Here is a 19010-nt window from a genome sequence, read left to right on the forward strand (position 1 = left end):
TAGATATTCATTCTTTTTGCACCTCTCGATTTCTAAACTTTTCTGTTCACATCTTTTACCGTGTGCAGTGTGAACGCTCTGATCCATTAACATGGGCTCGGAAAAAAATATGCATGACAGACAGAGTGTGTGAACCTGGAGTTCATATGCCCAGTCTGTTCTGTTCTCGCGCTCCACTTAGGTGCACTGCATTCTGATTGGATCGGATAGCATACTGCGGGAGGTCGGGATGGCGGAAAATCGTGCTATAAAGCGATTTAGAAATCGCGCATGCTCAAATCGTGATTTTATTACGATTTCGATTAATTGCACAGGCCTAGGCACAAAGGCTGTTTCTATAAATTTGGGTAGTTCCAACTTTGCAAGGACAAACCAGTTCACCAGATCAAACTGAATCGTTTGAAACGGTTTGTGTCTCCATTATGCACTAATCCACAAATTATAAATATTAAACATAAAGTTTGGGGTTGGGATCTGACCTTTGATCAGCATAAAAGTAATGCTTAAACTTTTACGCAGATGGGTCAAAGACAGTAGCAACATGTGAGTATGTCTCATGGAGCAACACTTATGGTTCCATCAGATTTGGTGCCTTTTCCTCTTTCCTGTTTTAGTGTCATTGCGGAGGTTTTTAAAAGAGTGTCAAATCAGATAAAACTCATATCTATGTTACAGAGGTGTTGTGAGAGCAAATTATGGACACTCGGCTGATCGTATTTTAAGATAATTACAAAAGTTCTGACGCTTTGATACATTCTGCATTTAACTGATAAAACTGTCAGAAGAGAAAGACTTGTGCACTGCAGTTGACAGTATATGGACCACAAATGACAATCAAGCATTAAAGCCAACATGATTTTAGTGGATGAAGTCAGTTCTCCTCAAGTTTACACAGATGTCCTATTAGAGCTACCACAGGTATATTTTATCATATGAAAAAGATCTGTCTGACAACCAGGAAGTATACAAATACTGTTATTGAACTATCAAATATTGAACTGTACATGTATTTTTGTAAAATTTAATTAAACAATATTACAAAAGCGTAAGTAATGTTGTTGTGAATATCACTATGGCTGTGATGTGACTGTAGCCATGTTGATTTTCAGTATGACAGCATGATAGTGTGTGATATTTTAGTTTTATTAAACTGTTCTGTAAATGTTGAGTGACCAACCACCAACCAAAAGAGCTTCTAAATAAACCAAAGCATCAAACTTTGTCAACAAGCTGCACACTGACTGAAAGCTGGACTGGATCATAAATGAGAGGAATGTCCTCACTAGTAAAAGACCTCCACCACAAGCAAAAGAAAACACAGATATAGCCTAGATTTTAGAAATTTTCAGAGGCCATTGTAAACTATCAATCTCCAATACTATTAAAATTTTAAAATGTTAAAAGATCAAGCAATGACTATTCACTCAACATTTACTCACCCTCATGCTATTCAAGATGTAGATTTGAAGAAGTTTAGCATCACATCACTTGCTCAGCAGTGAATACTCTGCAGTGACTGGTTTGGTTTGAAGTTAAAAATGTCTTAATTTATTTATTTATTACAAACATGCAGCTTTTTGCTTTGAGGTTAACTGATGGACTAAAGTCAAGTGGATCTTTTGGTGAGCAAGTGATGTAATGATACATTTCTCCAAATCCGTTTCTATGAATAAACAAACTCGTCTACATCTTGGATGGCCTGAGAGTGAGTATATTTTCAGTACATTTTCAGTTTTGAGTAAGCAACGTCCTGTGAGACACATTCCTAAAATGTTTCTATAGACTGACATATGACGACATACGCATAATTGCTTATTTGATAAGTGATAAACAGTGGAGGCCGACGATACCCCTCAAAAGAAAAAAAAAAAAATCATAAAAAAAACTTATATAAAAAGATTTTGGTTGTTAATAATTCTGTGGTACCTGCAGAGGAGGAGTCGTCATGGTCGGAGCTCGGGTATCCGTCAGGTGTGCTGCGTCCAGACCCGTGAGAGCCGCGGAGCGCGAGGGAAGGAGACAGTCTGCCATCATCCGAGTCCAGGTCTCGACTCAAGCGGACGCGAGGATTCCGCAGCTGACTCTCGCGGACGTTACCCTTTGGGTTGAGTATGTTTTTTCGCAGAAAGTTTTCGTTGAGCTCCACATCCTCGAACTCGTGGTCACTGTCTTGCTCGTTTATCCGTTGCTCGGCAACGCACCGAGAGATGTCGCGCGCCGCCGAGGGTTCTCGCGGAATATCGGGCTTTTTCCGAGGAGGGACGAGGATGGGTTTACCTGTCTTGCTGCCCCGGAGTAACGCTATGTCCCGGACGAACGGCTCGTCCACGCCTTTGCTGTCTGAGTCGCAAGGACTGTCCTTCTTTGAATCTGCCTTGTTGCACCGACTTTCAAAGTGACAAGTTTTCTTCTTCTGCGCGATGGTGGTCTGCAGGTAGATCACCTTGAACTTCTCCTCCGTGAGAGCCTGCTGTAACACCTTCAGATTGGCTTTGCATTTCATCAGCTCTGCCTCTATGTCCTCCACCGAGCTGAGGTTCATCGCGGGCGCTTCTCCGTCGGGAAACTCATTCCTCCAGTGCTTCTCAAATTCCGCCTGCTCCCACATTGTCAAAGCAGGGCAGGAAAGTCCTTGAATATGTCTCGTCCCTGCTAACACACGACTTGGGTTCACTGTCTCAAACGCCTGTTGTTAAGTAGCGACTGTTCATTTTCTCTTTCGTGCATATCCACTCATACTCACACACCACATATCAGTTTACAACTGAAAAAAAACTTTCAGCTTCCGCTACATTGGAAAGTCGTGACGTCGGCTGGACACGGAGCCAATCAGATCCTTTAGCCGTTTACATCTAGACGTGCAAAATCCCAGCCTGCGGTTACTTTTTTACACACCATTGAGGCCCCACCTGTTGAGTAAACACGCGTTTGCCTATTAATATCCATTTCAGTACAGGTTTACATATAAATGTACTCCCAGATGTAAACAAAATTAAAATAGGTAATAAAAAAGCAATAGTTACAATTAAACTGATAGAAAAATAAATAAATAGGCCTAAATAGATTAAAAAAAAGCTCGATTTAATACTAGACAACATTTTTAAAATGAAAATAACAATAGTTAATCAAGCATCATAATAACATATTAAGTGACTTAATTCAGCCAAATAATAGCAAACACGTTTACAAAAATAAAAGTAAATATAATCATTCACCAATATTTAATGATAATGTATTGTACTAAAATATATAATATTAAATATAAATGCAAAAAAAAGGTGGAGCAAAAGAAATGATGAGTAAAAGTTTAGTAATAAAGGCAAAGGCATACAAAAATCTTTTTATTTTATGAACCAGAAGAGGGGTTTCATGTTTTACGTGCAATTTGCTTTTTTGCATCTGTATCATGCCTTTCTGCAAAAAAAAAAAAAAAACCTTGACTTCGGTGTATTTTTTTTTTTTTTTTGTCAAACGGCTGCTACCAAACTGTAAAAATGCATTTTGTGTCTTGATAATTAATGGATTTAATCCTAGTTCTGCTCTCTATGCATTATTAACAAGAAAGACTATTGCAGACATCACTGGAGAATTGCATTGATTATTGACATAATAATAGTTGGGAAGAGAGTGGTCATTTACACAAAAATAAAATTTACTGACTCTTTTACTGAAATGTCCTCCAGTACATTTGAGGTCAGATTTTTAGAGTTGAGTCTAATTCATGGTCCATCTTCTGTTCAGAGCTGCCAGGGCCTATTCTTCATTCAGATTCCCCTTCTCACCTCCATGTCAATACCATTAGCAGAGACGTGCAGGACAAATTTGATATGGGTATCATCGTGTCACTGGAGAACGGGAATGGCCAGGTTCCAGCAGTTCTATGAGAAACTGAAGAGGAGAGATGTGTGTAGTGATAGCCACATATCACATCAGAGATGAGAGGGGGCAGAGGGTCTGCTGCATGGATCAATCCACTTTAGAAAGTCGTAAGGAGCTTGAGATGCTACAAATGCTACATTTTTCCTTTCTTTATTAAAATGACTATCATTTTCATTTCTGCAGCTTCTCAGTGCACAATCAAACAAAGCCCTCACAAGGGTTTTAGTATATGTGCTTATGCATTAGCACCAGACATACAAATGTAGTTTCAGCTGGATCCATATTAATAATTCATGACATTTTGCATCTTTGATCCCACAATCAACCTGAGCCCTTGTAATATGTATTTGTGTGGGACATTCAGTGGTTTAGCACTATAACTATATATTTATTTTAACATGTTAACAACCATACAGGGGATTTAAAGGGATAGTTCACCAAAAAAAAAAAAAAAAAACTCTGACATCATTTACTTACCCTATTTAAAAAAAATGTTTAAACTGTTTTGTCCTTAAAATGAAAGCAAGTGGGGTCCAAAACAAGACTGAAAATCTTTTTGAATTCATTGTATGAATGAATGAACAAACAAACAAACAAATAATTGTCTTCTGTGTTCAACATAAGAATTTAATTCAGGTTTGGAACTACATGAGGGTAAGTAAATCAGGATTATTATAACTAAACTAAAGTTAAAATTATGAAACAAAAAATTGTCGCTTGAAAAAAATGTTAACTGAAATAGAATGAAATTATTATAAAAATATTCAGCTAGTTGTCAAAGCAACATGTTTTCATTTAGTTTTTCTAAAATAAACTAAAACTGAAATAAAAATATATAAGATTAACAACAGTAAAAGACAAAACACACAAAAAACACTGAAACGTCAACGTTAAACGTTAAAATTAATAGTTATAGTCACCTTTATAAAAACAAAATAAACAAAACAATTTAAGAAATTTAAAATAAAAAAATTAATTCAAAATATTAGAAAAACCATAGTATCTCAATGACACTAAAATAACGCAAGTAAATATTGTCAAATATTTCATTTCATGTATAACTTTGTGAAGGAAATGACATTTTAAGAAAAAAAGAAAACAAAGGAAAATTACTTGATTTCTATGTAGGAGGAAAAAACTCTGAGTAAGATTGTAATCATGAGGTAGCTGGGGGAGGAAAGAGGAAGAATGGTCTGTTACTCGAGAAACAGGAGACGAGTGCATTCACTGAAGCTAATGCAGTCATACCTCTGAAAGACCGAGGGCTCGTCTCATCACATCTTCAGCTGATGCAGAACACTCAGTCTGCATGAACCCTCAGAAGGGTCTAATCATCTAACATGATCTAGTAGAATTCTAAGCATGCCTAACAATTATTATATAATAATTGTTAGGTATATATATAATAGTTATGCCAAAGGCACCGGGTGTAGAGCCATTATAAAACTGGCATGTGTCAGAAACTGAAGACCCTATTAGGTCATCCTTTATTTGATATGCATCAATGCATTTAACTCCTGCTTGAATAGCAGCCAAAGAGAGAAAGTCTTCCTGTAAATTCAAGCTTGTTTTAGTAGCTCATACCATTATTCGATGGAAGGTCGGTACAAAATCTTTCATTTGGCAAAGAAAGAAACCTTTAGAAGGCCTTGTTTCTTTATTCCAGTTACATTTTGGACTCTGTCCCAGAACTGCAAGGTCATTTTTACTAAAAGCCTATTCAACTTTTACAGATCAGCAGTTACTTGTAAATGCACAATACATAACTTGGTTTAGTTACCATGGTGATTCACACATTAAAATCACTCCACACTTTCTAGAAAACTGATTAAATGGATTTGTGAAAAAGGAAGGACACAGTGACATGCATGATGCACCACATTACCCATCTGTGAGTAAGACACAAATGACAATGAATGGACTAGATGATGGTGATCTAAAAAAGATTTAGATGCCCATTTCGTGTGAGTATGCATATTTGCCCACCCTACAGATCATTTCCGATTAGTACAAGGGAAAAATTCACTATGTGGCATTTGTTCACTAATGAAAACATATGTTTTGCTGATTAAAGCAAATGTGGCTAAAGATCCCCAAATCTAAAACAAACTGGATTTGTGAATCCAGGGATCCTGCAGCTGCTAGTACAACAGTGCTTTTTAATATCTTGGAATCAAGGACAGAAAAGGAAGTTATTTTCTCAATGATGAAGTGCTGCCCTCTAGTGGTCAATCTGTACAACCAAACATGGAACATGTAGGATCTTAAAGGAATAGTTTGCCTCAAAATGAACAAATTGCTGAAAATGTACTTTTCCTCAGGCCATACAAGATGTGGATCAGAACAGATTGGGAGAAATTTAGCAGTACATAACTTGCTTATCAACGGATCTTCTGTAGTGCATGGGTGCCGTCAGAATGAGAGTCCAAAATGTTGATTGTAACAAAATAAGTAATCCACACAACTCCAGTCCATCAATTAACTTTAAACCACCTTCTATCCATAATAGAAGGTGGTTTAAAGTCATGGTCATGGCTCTGGGGTCCTCTCATATTCGTATGATTAAGGTACTTTATGCGAATCCCACAGCCATGGTGCTGACAGGCAGTACTTGTTCTGCTTTGTTTGATATAGCTAGAGGACCTCGCCCTATTACTCGAGCCACTGGCACAGACTATACGTATGGACAAAGGCATCACCCCGATCTCAATATGTTGGACCAGTCATTATTAATCGTTATATGCGGATGATGTCCTTCTTTATTTAGGTAACCTTTTGCAGTCCATACCTAACATTTTAACTATCTTTGACAGCTTTGGTGAGATTTCAGGATATAGAATAAACTGGATAAAATCAGCTCTTCTTCCACTGAATGACGCAATGAAAATGATAGCATTACCCTCGTGTATACCAGTGGTTAAACAATTTAGGTATTTGGGTGTTATGATTGTGCTTCACTGCAGTATATAATTAAGACCAGTTATGAGGGCATACTGTCTTAGATTTCATGTAACTTGGAAAATTGGTCATCACTCTTTCCACGATGCAACGTGATAGATTCTCTGGTGGACTTTCACTTCCCAATTCCACTTTTATAGACGTGGTCTATCTTGAACTGTCCACTGCTCACCTTCATGGTGCCAGAGAGGACACCATTAGACTTTGGGCTCATACTTTAGAGAAGCTTAAAAGTTTATTAACTTGAATAAAGAAGATTCACCCCCATCCTTAATACACACTCTCTGGTCACAGGTCTTTTTTTTTTCTCCATATACTGTATATTGATTTAGTCGTGTTTAAGGTTCCCTGTTTGGGTTATTATTGGCTCTTTTTCTATTGACCTAGACTTCTTTCAGTGCTGTTCCATTTTTTTTTATGGGTATATATTATTTTTTACGTAATCCTTTGTACATGCATGTACTGTATAGTCTTTGTACTTTGTATATTTTGGAGTATATTAGGTTGTATATATTGTTTTGTATATCTCTGTCATTCACTCTTCAGTTTAACTGATTAGTTTTAAACAAATTATTATTTTAAATATATACTTCTATTTCATTTATCATGTAAAACTCACTTGTTCAATCTTGCTTTTGTCTAATCTGTTCTTTTAATTGTCATGTCTATTTTCAATCTTTTTTTATTTATTTTTTACATTTTCATGTAATTCCAAACCAGTATACAATGTGAATGAGTAAATTAATGTTTCATTTTAAAGTGAACTATTTTTATAATCTGGATCTGGATTTTTATAACTACGGATCTGTTGAATTAAAAAGTGCAAAGAAGATTAAATGAAACAAACTTTTTTATTGTTTTTTTTAAAAGATCTGTGAGAGACAAAATAGAAATCTCGCTGCTTTATGTAAATGTTTATATAATACATTTACATTATGAATTTATTTACTCCTTATGAATTTATCTCATTAGGACTGATGAGACTTCATGTACAGTAATACACATACATTGTGACAATGCCTATTACATTAAAGTACATTATATTTCACATTTTGACAACATTTAACTTTTTCAAGCAATACTCAATTCCACCTGGACCTTAACGACATCATACAACACAGTATGTAATCAACTGGATGGAATAATTGGTAAATGTATTAAAAATAACCAATGTTCTTCTTCAATTTGAAATTAACTAAAAACATCAGTTCACATAAAGAGAATATATTATTCCTTGCATAGATAGATATGACATTTTAAAACATCACACTATTTCAAAAACAACGCAGAATAATTGGGCTTTCAACAATTTACACAAGCCGTATATATCCCAAAACAAAATCACAGCAGAAAATGCACACATATTTCTCTAAAATCACACTTCTGCCAAAGCTTTTCAGTGGCTGCTGAGCAAAGTCCACATATAGTATACCAAATCATATTGTGTATTACTGCATGTTCCTACTGTAAGAGCTCTTGAACTATTTCTATCAGACAAAAATTAGTTTCTTGTTCAATTAAGGCAATATTTGGGTTGCACCACTGAAATGAGGATAAAGTCAGGAACTTCAAGACTCAGACTACAACACTTTCGCATCACAAACAGCACAAAATACAGAGTTTTGACAGATGATTCATCTCCCAGGATGCATGACATATAAGCACAGTGCTGAGAGGTTATTTTGTGGTTGTTTTAAGGCTGTTTCAGGTCAATATTTGAGTCAACAGTGTGTTGAATCAGAGACTAGCGGGCAGTGAAGAGCTTGTGCATTTCATCAGGATCTGAACTGTGCAGACAGACATACACTAGAGGTAGACCTATATAGTATTTAAAAAATCTAGGAATATAAATTCTTCGTTACATACCGTGGATTTCAATCAACATTCTCAGTACAAAAACAATTTATTTGAATTACTCAAACTGTTAGAAAATTTAAAAAGCAATATTAATTTCAATCTTAAATTTAGATTACTAATAAAAAACTAAAATTAGCTTTTTTACATTTTAAAGTATACACACACAATAACACTTTTCTATTGTAATATACTTTTAAATTATTTTTAAATTCATTTATAATGTAGTGATTATATATAGTAAATTGTTCCTGTGATGTCAAATCCTTATTTTTAATCTTATGAAAATATTTCCTTCAGAAATATTATGTATATATGTATATATATATGTATATATATATATATATATATATATATGTATATATATATATATATATATATATATATATATATATATATATATATATATATATATATATATATATATATATATATGCACACTACCAGTCAAAAGTTTGGGATCAGAATTTTTTTTATGTTTTTAACAGGAGTTTCTTATGCTCATCAAGGCTACATTTACTTGATCAAAAATACAATAAATATTATTATGATGTAAGATAGTGTTTTCTATTTTAATATACATTACAATCTAATTTATTCCTGTGATGCAAATCTGAATTTTCAGCATCAATATTCCAGTCTTCAGTGTCACATGTTCCTTCAGAAATCGTTCTAATATACTGATTTATTATCAGTATTGAAACTGTTGTGTTGCTTAATACAGGTGAATAAACTGTTAAAAATAACATCAAGATTCTGTGATGAATAAAAAGTTAAAAAGAAGTGGATTTATTTAAAATAGAAATCTTTTCTCACAATATACACTACAGTTCAAAAGTTTGGGGTAAGTAAATGTTTATTCTTTCTTTTTGAAAGAAATTAAAACTTTTATTCAGCAAAAAATATTTGGCAGCACAACTGATGGCAGCATTGATAATTCTAATAATAAATGAGCATATTAGAATGATTTCTTAAGGATCATGTGACACTTTATACTGGAGTAATGGCTGATGGAAATTCACCTTTGCAGCACAGAAATAAATTATATTTTAAAGTATATTAATATAGAAACCATTATTTTATATTGAAATAACATTTTGCAAGATTACTGTTTTTTTTTCTGTATTTTTGATTAAAAAAATGCAACCTTGATGAGCATAAGAGACTTCTTTAAAAAACATAAGTCTTACCGATCCAAAACTTTTGACTGGTAGTGTGGTAGTTATTTATTTATTTATTTATTTATTTATTTATTATTTTTTAATAATGGTCATAAAACTCCCATTATATTCAAGACAAATGTTGAAGTTGACATTTAGATAAAGTACAGTACATGACAAACATGTGAGTGTCACAATGACTGTTAAGAGAAAGCATTACTTGCATGCTTTTCTGATAGCGTTAGCAGCTAGTATTTCTCTACCAGTGGTCATGAAGGCCTGCTGTTTTTCATAATATGCAGCCTCATTAATAAACGTGGGGTACACTGTGTTGGCACCTTCATAAAGGACTGTTCTCCCATCGAACGTAAGGAACATTGGGTCACCCCGGTTCAAAGGCTCCCAGTCACAGTCCTACACAGAAAGAGAAAGAGAGGGAATGGAACAGGACCATTACTGTGGAAAATAAGTGAAGCCTGGGAGTCAAACATCTGAGTCATAGGACACATTTTCTTACATGTGTTTCCCGCTCCCTGCATCCCTGTCATAAAGAGCAACGCTCTTATTTGACTTTCGAGGGTTTATGCTTTCCTTTCAAAAGAAACACACTTCTCTATGCATTAACTCTATGGTCCATCTAGAATACCTGTAGATGAGGATGCACCATAGCTGTGATGTTGCCATTGGTGTCTCTGGGGTAGTCCATTCTCTCCTGGACTCTGAAAACATCCACTGTACAAGGAGGAAACGTTACACCTATGGCAGTAAAAAAAAAAAGTTGGTAGAGAAAAAAAAGGAAAGAAATAGGAAAAAGAAAGATTTGACCTTGTCTGTTAAAGGAATAGTTTAACCAGAAATTTAAATTTCCTTAAATTTATGCACCCTCAGGTCATTCAATATGTAGATGTGTTTGTTTCTTCATCGGAACAGATTTGGAGAAATTTAGCATTATATCACTTGCTCATTAATAGATCATTTTGGCCAGAAGTGACAGGATTCCTTGTGGGTTATTGTGATGTTATAATCAGCTGTTTAGACGCTCATTATGACGGCACCCATTCTCTGCAGATCCACTGCACTGGATCCACAAACTCATCTACTGATCATCAATCTATCAATCATAACATCTGCACTGTTTGCTTATTTAACTGGTTTGCACTCTATCTGCCATGTGCCTTGTGCTACTTTATCTATTTTTTTTTTTTTTTTACAAGTCCTTATTTGTATATTTGAATAGTTGTATTTTATATATATTTAATCTGTATTTATCTGTATTCTTATGTTCTACTGTTAGTGTTATCTGCATATGCACCAAGGATCTGAGAGTAACACAGTTTCAATTCTCTGTATGCATGTGCAGTACATTGACAATAAAGCAGACTTTGACTACATCTTGGATGGCCTGAGGATGAGTACATATTCAGCACATTTTCTTTTTTTTTTTAGGCAACTAATTCTTTTAAGTATTAATCAGTGGCTTATATAGAGATGCATTACACAGTTAAATCTAGAAACATGTTTATTATGCTTAGGTCATGCTGTATTTTTTCAGCTTTTGTTGCTTTAGCAGGGAGTGGGATCAAGCTGCCCTAAAAATGTTATAAAACCAAAAAAATTTTGTAAATAAGCAGAGCTATTTGCCTGCTTCTCTCTGTTCATTTGTCTAGAAATTCTGAGTATTACTCATTTTTTTTTTGCTTTTGATACAAGCAATTAATTATATTACTTTATAATATGCTGTTCAAAAGTTTGGGGTCAGTATGTTTTTTTTTTAACACTTTTACTCAGCATGGACATGTAAATTAATCAAAAGTGACAGACATTTATAATTTCTGGAAAAAAAATGGGTCACAATTTAAAATATTAAGCTGCACAACATAGATCATAATAAAAAATCATTATATTAGAATGATTTCTAAAGGATCGTGTTAGTGGCTGTTGAGAATTCACCTTTGCCATCACAGGATTGACATGTTAATATTAAAATAGAAATATTTGAAATAGCAATGTTTACAAATGTACTGTTTTGACTGTATTTTTGATCAAATAAATGCAGCTTTTGTGGGCATATGAGACAAGCCATTTACACAAGTAATGAAAAGATGAACATATGCATTAAAAAAAAAACGCTCAAGGTTTATGTTCCAAATCCCTTGAAGTGTAATATGAGTAATATTAAATGTCTTCTTAAAACAGTTGGATCACTTTGCTGTTAGCTTGCGTTCATAACAAATCCTCTAATTAGTAGTTTCCATTATGTCAGATCTCTTGTTTTGCTTATGTTGATGTGGTCCAAACATGGTTCCACGCTGGCAAACGGAAAGCATGTCTGAGCTCTCACAACAATGCAGCCCCTCTACACAGCATGACACTACAAAACCCAGCAAGCTACTAATGACATGGAAACTAACCAAATAGCAAACAAGTATTCACAAAACAGCAAAACGCTTGCCCAGCTCAACATGTCCCTGCTAGGTGTGAAGCATGGAGAAATGTGTATCCATGTCAGGCTGAAAGTACACGTGACTACCTTGTTTAACCCTTGTGCGCTCCTCATTTGAGGACAGCTGAAATGTAACTTTTTTTTTCTCCAGTAAAATCAATCTAAAACTGTATATTGTTTCCTTTGTATTTTGAGAGAATTTCATGGTACTAATTAATATTTATGCAATAATTATGATCAAATTTTCCCATTGAAAATAGCACAAATAGTTTTTTTTTTCTAATTTTTTACCATTTTTTTTCAATTACTGCATATTTCAGATTAAAATAGAGACTAGGCCTTTACAATCCAATTTTTGAAGGCGGAATAGCACCTCCTAATGAGAGCAAAAAAAAAAAAAAGAAACCTGTAATTTCATGGTGTAACCACTAGATTCCTGTATACTATACAGTGTATAGGACTCTATAGAGAGGTTTGTGAATTCCCCAGTTGTTTTTATATATAATTGTTTACTATTGTTAGGTTGTGGATATTAATCCTTCTGGGTCTGATCTGATTTTAACCTCTTTTTTCAGTCTTCTGACTCATTTTGGCTATATAGTTATAGCCATACCAATTCATTTGATGTATAATTCTGTATGTGTGTGTCTGTGAGTGTGTGTAAGTAAGTGTGTATGAGTGGATGTATCCATTTTACACTCTTGATGTTTTAGAGTGTAACCCCTTCCTTGCTGTCCACTTTTTTTACTGCATTGTAGTCGAATTATTGATTTTATTTTACATAGCTGCAGTGTTAGTCACACCAGTTCATAGGTGTGTATGTGTGTCCGCGCGTGTGTGAGTTGGTGTGTTGATTTTACACTCTAGATGTTTTAAAGTTTCACCCCTTCATTTTTTTTCTGCATTGTGGGGGATTTGTATATTGTTCACATAAAAATGTTCTTGTATTTTTCTAATTTCCCATTCATTTCCTATGGTCAGTCATTTTTGACCGAAGACCATGAGTGTGACTATTTTTTTACGGCCACTTAGCTTTTTCGAATCATGCCTTCAAATTTTTTTTGTTTTCACATACCAAGTGCCATAGAAGTCACCAAGTTTCGTACCATTGTGGTGAAGCTACGATTTTTAAAAATTCTAAATGTAAAATTCTCCGGTCAGAAATGACCAAAGACCGCACAAGGGTTAAATGTTTCCACAGTTGAAGGGAAAAAAAACAGGAAGATAAACGCTTAAGAAGAAGTCTATGCTTCAAACCGGCTGAAATGCCGAGGTCGGACAGTTCATATTTAAATAAGTGCTTGCTGACTCAATGACCTGAGAGCATAACCGTTTGTCTTGAAATGTCACTCTCTAGCCTGGCTTAGAAACGCATGACCACAGGGGAAAGTCAGTTATGTAAACATGAAGCATCTATAAATGATGTGAGCAACACATTATTCAAATGCATTATTGAAAACTACTCAAAATGTGAATTGTGTGATATCTGAAAAACATTATGGATCCACACTGTCACTGCACATTTACTGTTGGTTTATAATAGAAAATAATCCTATTGTATAGGAAATATAGGAATCTGACACCGAAGACTGCTGAAAATTCAGCTTTAACATCACAGGAATAAATTACTTTTTTAAAATTGTAATATTCACAATATTATTGTTTTATTATATTTTTGATCAAATAAATGCAGCCTCTGTGAGCATAAGAAACCTATTTCAAAACTAACATTTTAATATATACAATTACAAAATATTAAATAATTATTTAAATGGTAATATTCAAAATAGTGCTGGTTTTCATGGAAGACTGTTTCCTCTACAGAATAAAATAGGTACTTGCTTATTTCACAATTTTCTTTTTTTCCCCGACGCAACTCAGAATAGTAACATAAAAATTGTATAAACTCGTAATTTTAAGAAGAAAAGTCTGAATTGTGGGATAACAACTAGGACTTACATTTATTTTTTACTCCCCAGCAGAAAAAAAGACCTGGGAGATGTAAACTCAAAGTTGCAAGAATAAAGTCAGAATTCTGTTTTTACTTTTTTCGAGGTACAAAGGCTTTCATTATTTTACTGTATTGTTTATCAAATAAATGCAGCCTCAGAGAGCATAAGAGACTTCTTTCAAAAGCATTTTCTTACAGAACTCAAACTTTTGGGCAGTGGGTGTGTGTCTAAGTGTGTTTATATATAGTACAACCGTTTGTCTTGAAATGTCACACACCATCCTGGCAGAGAAACAGATGGCCACATCAGAGAGAAAGTTACGTAAATGTGAAGCATCTATAAACAATACATCATCAATAAAATAGCGTTATTTCACATTGAAATCTGAAAAACACAACATTATGGTTCTATACTGTCACTATCAACACTATCACGCATGATTACGTTTGGTTTATATTAGAAAATAATCTTATTGTAAAAGAAATATAGAAACTAATCCTACTGTGGCCACCTCAGTTGACTTTAAAATACCTTTATTGAAACACATTCCAGGTTCAATGCAGTAAGCGTGCTAATCTCTGCTTAACCTCACCACTGTTGAAGAGCTCGATGAAGTCCAGCGCATGCTTCAGTATCGTCCTCATGGATTCAAATACATTGCTCCTCAAAACACCCTGTGGCTGAGGGCCCACCTCAAGACCTGCAACACAAACACATCTATATTTGTCACTATTCTCATCACAGCAATCGCTAAACTTTTCATATTATTCCTGGTTATTCCACTTCTTTGCAGCTTGCTGACTTTCAGGGGTAATATTAAACTTGATTTAACATTAGGTTTGACCTGCTGAGTATCCAAGGACTTTGGTACTCACCAACAGGGTGTTTGGCCACAGAGCGTGTGGTTGAATACTTCAGCTGTGGGTGTTCGTTTAACAGTACTGAACAGGTGTGGGGAGCCATAGCTTTCTGTAGGGGGAAGAGCACAGGTGTCTGTGTAAAGATGGCTTTTTTTGACTTATTTTAAGACGTAAAGCAAAATCTTTTTTATGCACACCAAGGCTGCAGTAATTTGATGAACAATACAGTAAAAACAGTAATATTGTGATGTATCATTGCAATTTAAAATAACTGTTTTCCATTTTCATTGAGTCATTACTTTAGTCTTCGAGTGTCACATGATCCTTCAGAAAGCATTATAATATGCTGATTTGGTGCTCAAGAAACATTTCTTATTACGGTCAATGTTGATTTTTCAACATTGTTTGATGAATAAAAAAATATTTAAAATAAATCTTAAATGTTTTTATTGTCACGTTTGACTAGTTTAATGTGTCCTTGCCGAATAAAAGTGTTTAAAAAAGAAAAAAAGTCTAAAGTTTTGAACAGTAGTGTAGGTGCAGAGGGTTAAAAATTATTTTAATAACATTGTATGCTAAAATGGGAGCTAGCTTCTTACTTTTATATAATGCACCATCTGAAGGTTGAAGAGGTCTGTTGAGCTTTCCAGGATGAGGGTGGAGCCCATGTTTGAGGTGGTGTTGTGAAGGTCAAAGATGACATCATATGCATCTGCGCTTCCTTTGGGTCCGAACATCCGATTTATTTCTTTGGCCCTCTGGACTTCATATGGCAGACCTTCAACATCTGGAGCACTATGTTTGGAAAAAATACTTATAAATATTAACAATACAACATTCATAAACACAGACCTGCCAACCTTGGAATTTTTTTTTTTTTTTTTGAGTACCATCAGTGTGATAAAAAAATAAATAAACTCCAGCACAATTTAATTAAAACTCCAGTACACTTCTGTATAGGGCTGGAAGATATGAGCAAAAATTCATATCTCTGTATTTTTTGGCTGATTTGCGGTATACAGTAGCCTATCTCGGTATTTTGTATTTGGATTAAACAAATAAAATGAATGTAAGCATTTAGGCATATATTATGTACAAAAAGGATTAAAATCACATTACACTGTAACATCGCAATCTAAAAACAAGATAAATAAATAAATAAATAAATAAAGCAGAAGTTAAAGTAACTAAACTAAAAATGAAAATAATAAAAAGCACAGGCTATTTTGATTTACTAAGAGAGAAATAAAAGGCAAAAATTATTTAAATGCAAAAAAAAAAAAAAAAACCCCCGCTATGATTGGTTTACCTCTTCATCTTTTTCTGTTGCTTGTTTTGAATATTGCGCGTGGACAGGGGCGTCACTAGATTTGTGCGTAGTTTAGAGTGACAAATCGTACCAGTGTACTTTGAGGTCAAAATGCATAGCCGCTACAGAAAATGTGTACAGGTTGGCAGGTCTGTAAACAACAAAGACGTCACAAAATGGTCAATTAATAAAACAATTAATATTGAATACAAAACACAAACAGAAAATACGTTTTGAAGCATGTTGAAGTAGTTTTAATTCCACAATTAGTGACTTAAATAAACATTCACCAGTAAAATATAAGACACCTAGAAGTTCAAACATACACAAAACCTAAAAAAATAGCATGCAGGGACTGGTTTTAAAAATCCCTTGAATAGCAGTTAGGGGCAGCAGTATCATTAACTCTTTTAACAGAGCAGTGGATGACAAAAAGATCAGCTATTAAACAAATAATAACAATTATTTTCTTTCTTTTTTTTTTTTTTTTTAAAAAAAGCAAATTTCTAGTTTAGATTTTAAACTAGAAACTTGCTCTAAACTGCTTGGAAAAAATGTTCCAGAAATATTACTATTTTACAAAATTGACAAAATTACACATTTTGTCACCAGCAGGAATAAGAAAGCAAAGAGATGCATACAACCATGCACAGAAAGCAAGGGGGAACTGAAAAATAAAGCTCTGAGAATTTCATTAGGCTTTCCAGCTGGTCCAAAAAAATAAAAATAATAATAATAATAATAATAATAATAATAATAATAATAATAAAGAATCCTTAAAAACAATCAGCTGTGAACATCTGTGATGTATTGTGTATGTTTTGTAACCCCTCGTAGTATAATATATGACATGTCACCTGGCATTGAGTGAGGTGAACTGTATTTACATTTCCACCAAAACATGCCAGATTTAATTTGCAACCCTCATTTTGTATTCAAATGATCTATTCTCAATAAATGGAAAAGTTTTTCAAAAGATTTTATGTAAATGTAATTGAGCAAAACAATTTATATAGGAAAAAAGAGACAAAGCATCAAAATCCCTGTATTTAATGTGACATTGGTACATTGTACTGCTCATTTATCCTATAAACATGAATGTTTTTCAACTTAATTACTTTACTAAAAAAAATAATAATAAGAGTTAAGTGTATGCATTTTCTCTTGGACTTGTTTCATATATTGGTTTCCAATTTCTGTTTTAATCTAGAATACTTTCTGTAGAATGTCAGTTTTATAAAAGTGACATTTTACTGTCAGTATAGCACACATTATTACTTTTTTTTTATTCTTTAATTATTTATTCTTTAATTCTTGGGTATGCAGAAGTCTACACATAATTGGTTAATCAACAGCTCAGCTGATGTTACTCAATGAAAGATTTATTGAACACGTAGGCCTTTTGTGACAATGTGCCCCATCACAATTAAACCGCTTGTTATTGGCTTTCTGGTCAATTTAACCAATGAAACAACAAATATAAAGACAGGAATTTTACTTTGGAGCGCATAATTAGAATAGAATAGTAATAGAATACATACAAACACGTATATAATTAGTTAAATATCCTCAAAAACCGTTATCCTGGAAATCAACAGTTGTTACGTGTTGTCTAGAATGCAATATAGCAGGATCTTGTCATGACCCAAATCACGCTTCACTCACGTCTCTCAACAAGTCCTGACATGAGCTCGCTCCACTGATATACTATCGCTCGATTCAGTGATGTTGTGTCATGAAACGGGACTGTTTTTTGTCTACTGTCTACAAAGGATGCGTTCCTTCGTTCTAAACCAGCTACTGAGCCCAACGCGATAACAGACCGCAGCGTTCAAACAAGGCGCGAGACGCAAAACATAAGACTGGCACACATCGGCCAAAACCGTCGATGTGACTTATGCATGACAACAATAAACACCTCTAACAAACAAGAGCGATACATTTGCATCAGCGCTCTCCTTTAAGAAAGCGTTTCCAATTTAAAGTTCAAGGCATAAACAAACGAGGCGGACTTGTACAGAAAACAGCGCATTTTGCAAGGTGTTATTTACCTGAGGTTCTCAGGCGTAAAGGCTCTGTTCAGATCCGTGTCGATATACCTGCTACATTTCTCCACTGCTCTAGGGTTGCTTATGAACGGCTTGATCAGCAGTCCGTTTCTCTCTATCTCGGCTGAATTCTGTATCCACATATTTACCAGCGTTATGCCAGACATCTCATTTCCATGTGTGCCTCCAAAAATAGCCACTCGTGCGGCTTCTTGTAAACAAGAAATATTAGTTCGCGAACTCATAGCGACAGCGTACGGACGCGCGCGGTTTACTAAAGACGATAACGCAAAGTTTCCACACAACTGCTGTTACCTCCAGTCGCCGGTGCGAGGTGACTGTTGTTATATAATGGTTTTTTGAAGGATAAACTCAGGGCATAACCGCGTCTGTGTGTGTCATGTAGCCTACGTTTACCGCGCATGGGTCGGGTTTCACAATCGCGCTGTGGCTTATCGAGCAATTACATGTTAGTCGTGGTCATAATGTTACAGGAGATTATACGCGGAAAATAAATCATAAACGCGAGCAGGTGGCCTCTGCACCT

The 19010-nt window shown here is 34.6% G+C and overlaps 2 protein-coding genes across 2 annotated transcripts in view; both read right to left on the minus strand.

Annotated features, from left to right (window-relative positions):
* LOC109062653 (active breakpoint cluster region-related protein) overlaps positions 1-2768 on the minus strand; it is a 174215-nt gene extending 171447 nt beyond the window's left edge. The window contains exon 1 of the mRNA XM_042724845.1: positions 1927-2768. Within this exon, the coding sequence (XP_042580779.1) occupies positions 1927-2608 (682 nt within the window). The 5' untranslated portion in view covers positions 2609-2768. The remainder of the gene's footprint in view (positions 1-1926) is intronic.
* Positions 2769-9854: 7086 nt separating this feature from the next.
* On the minus strand, positions 9855-18972 carry LOC109092774 (aspartoacylase-like). Its single transcript, XM_042724849.1, has 6 exons — positions 18467-18972; positions 15706-15901; positions 15122-15215; positions 14839-14946; positions 10498-10607; positions 9855-10265 (listed from the first exon to the last, which is right to left on the minus strand). The coding sequence occupies exons 1-6, from the start codon at positions 18706-18708 to the stop codon at positions 10068-10070; spliced, it is 948 nt and encodes a 315-aa protein (XP_042580783.1). The 5' UTR covers positions 18709-18972; the 3' UTR covers positions 9855-10067.
* Positions 18973-19010: the final 38 nt, after the last annotated feature.

The sequence above is a fragment of the Cyprinus carpio genome, chromosome B5 (genome assembly GCF_018340385.1).
Source record: "Cyprinus carpio isolate SPL01 chromosome B5, ASM1834038v1, whole genome shotgun sequence".
Lineage (NCBI taxonomy): Eukaryota > Metazoa > Chordata > Actinopteri > Cypriniformes > Cyprinidae > Cyprinus > Cyprinus carpio.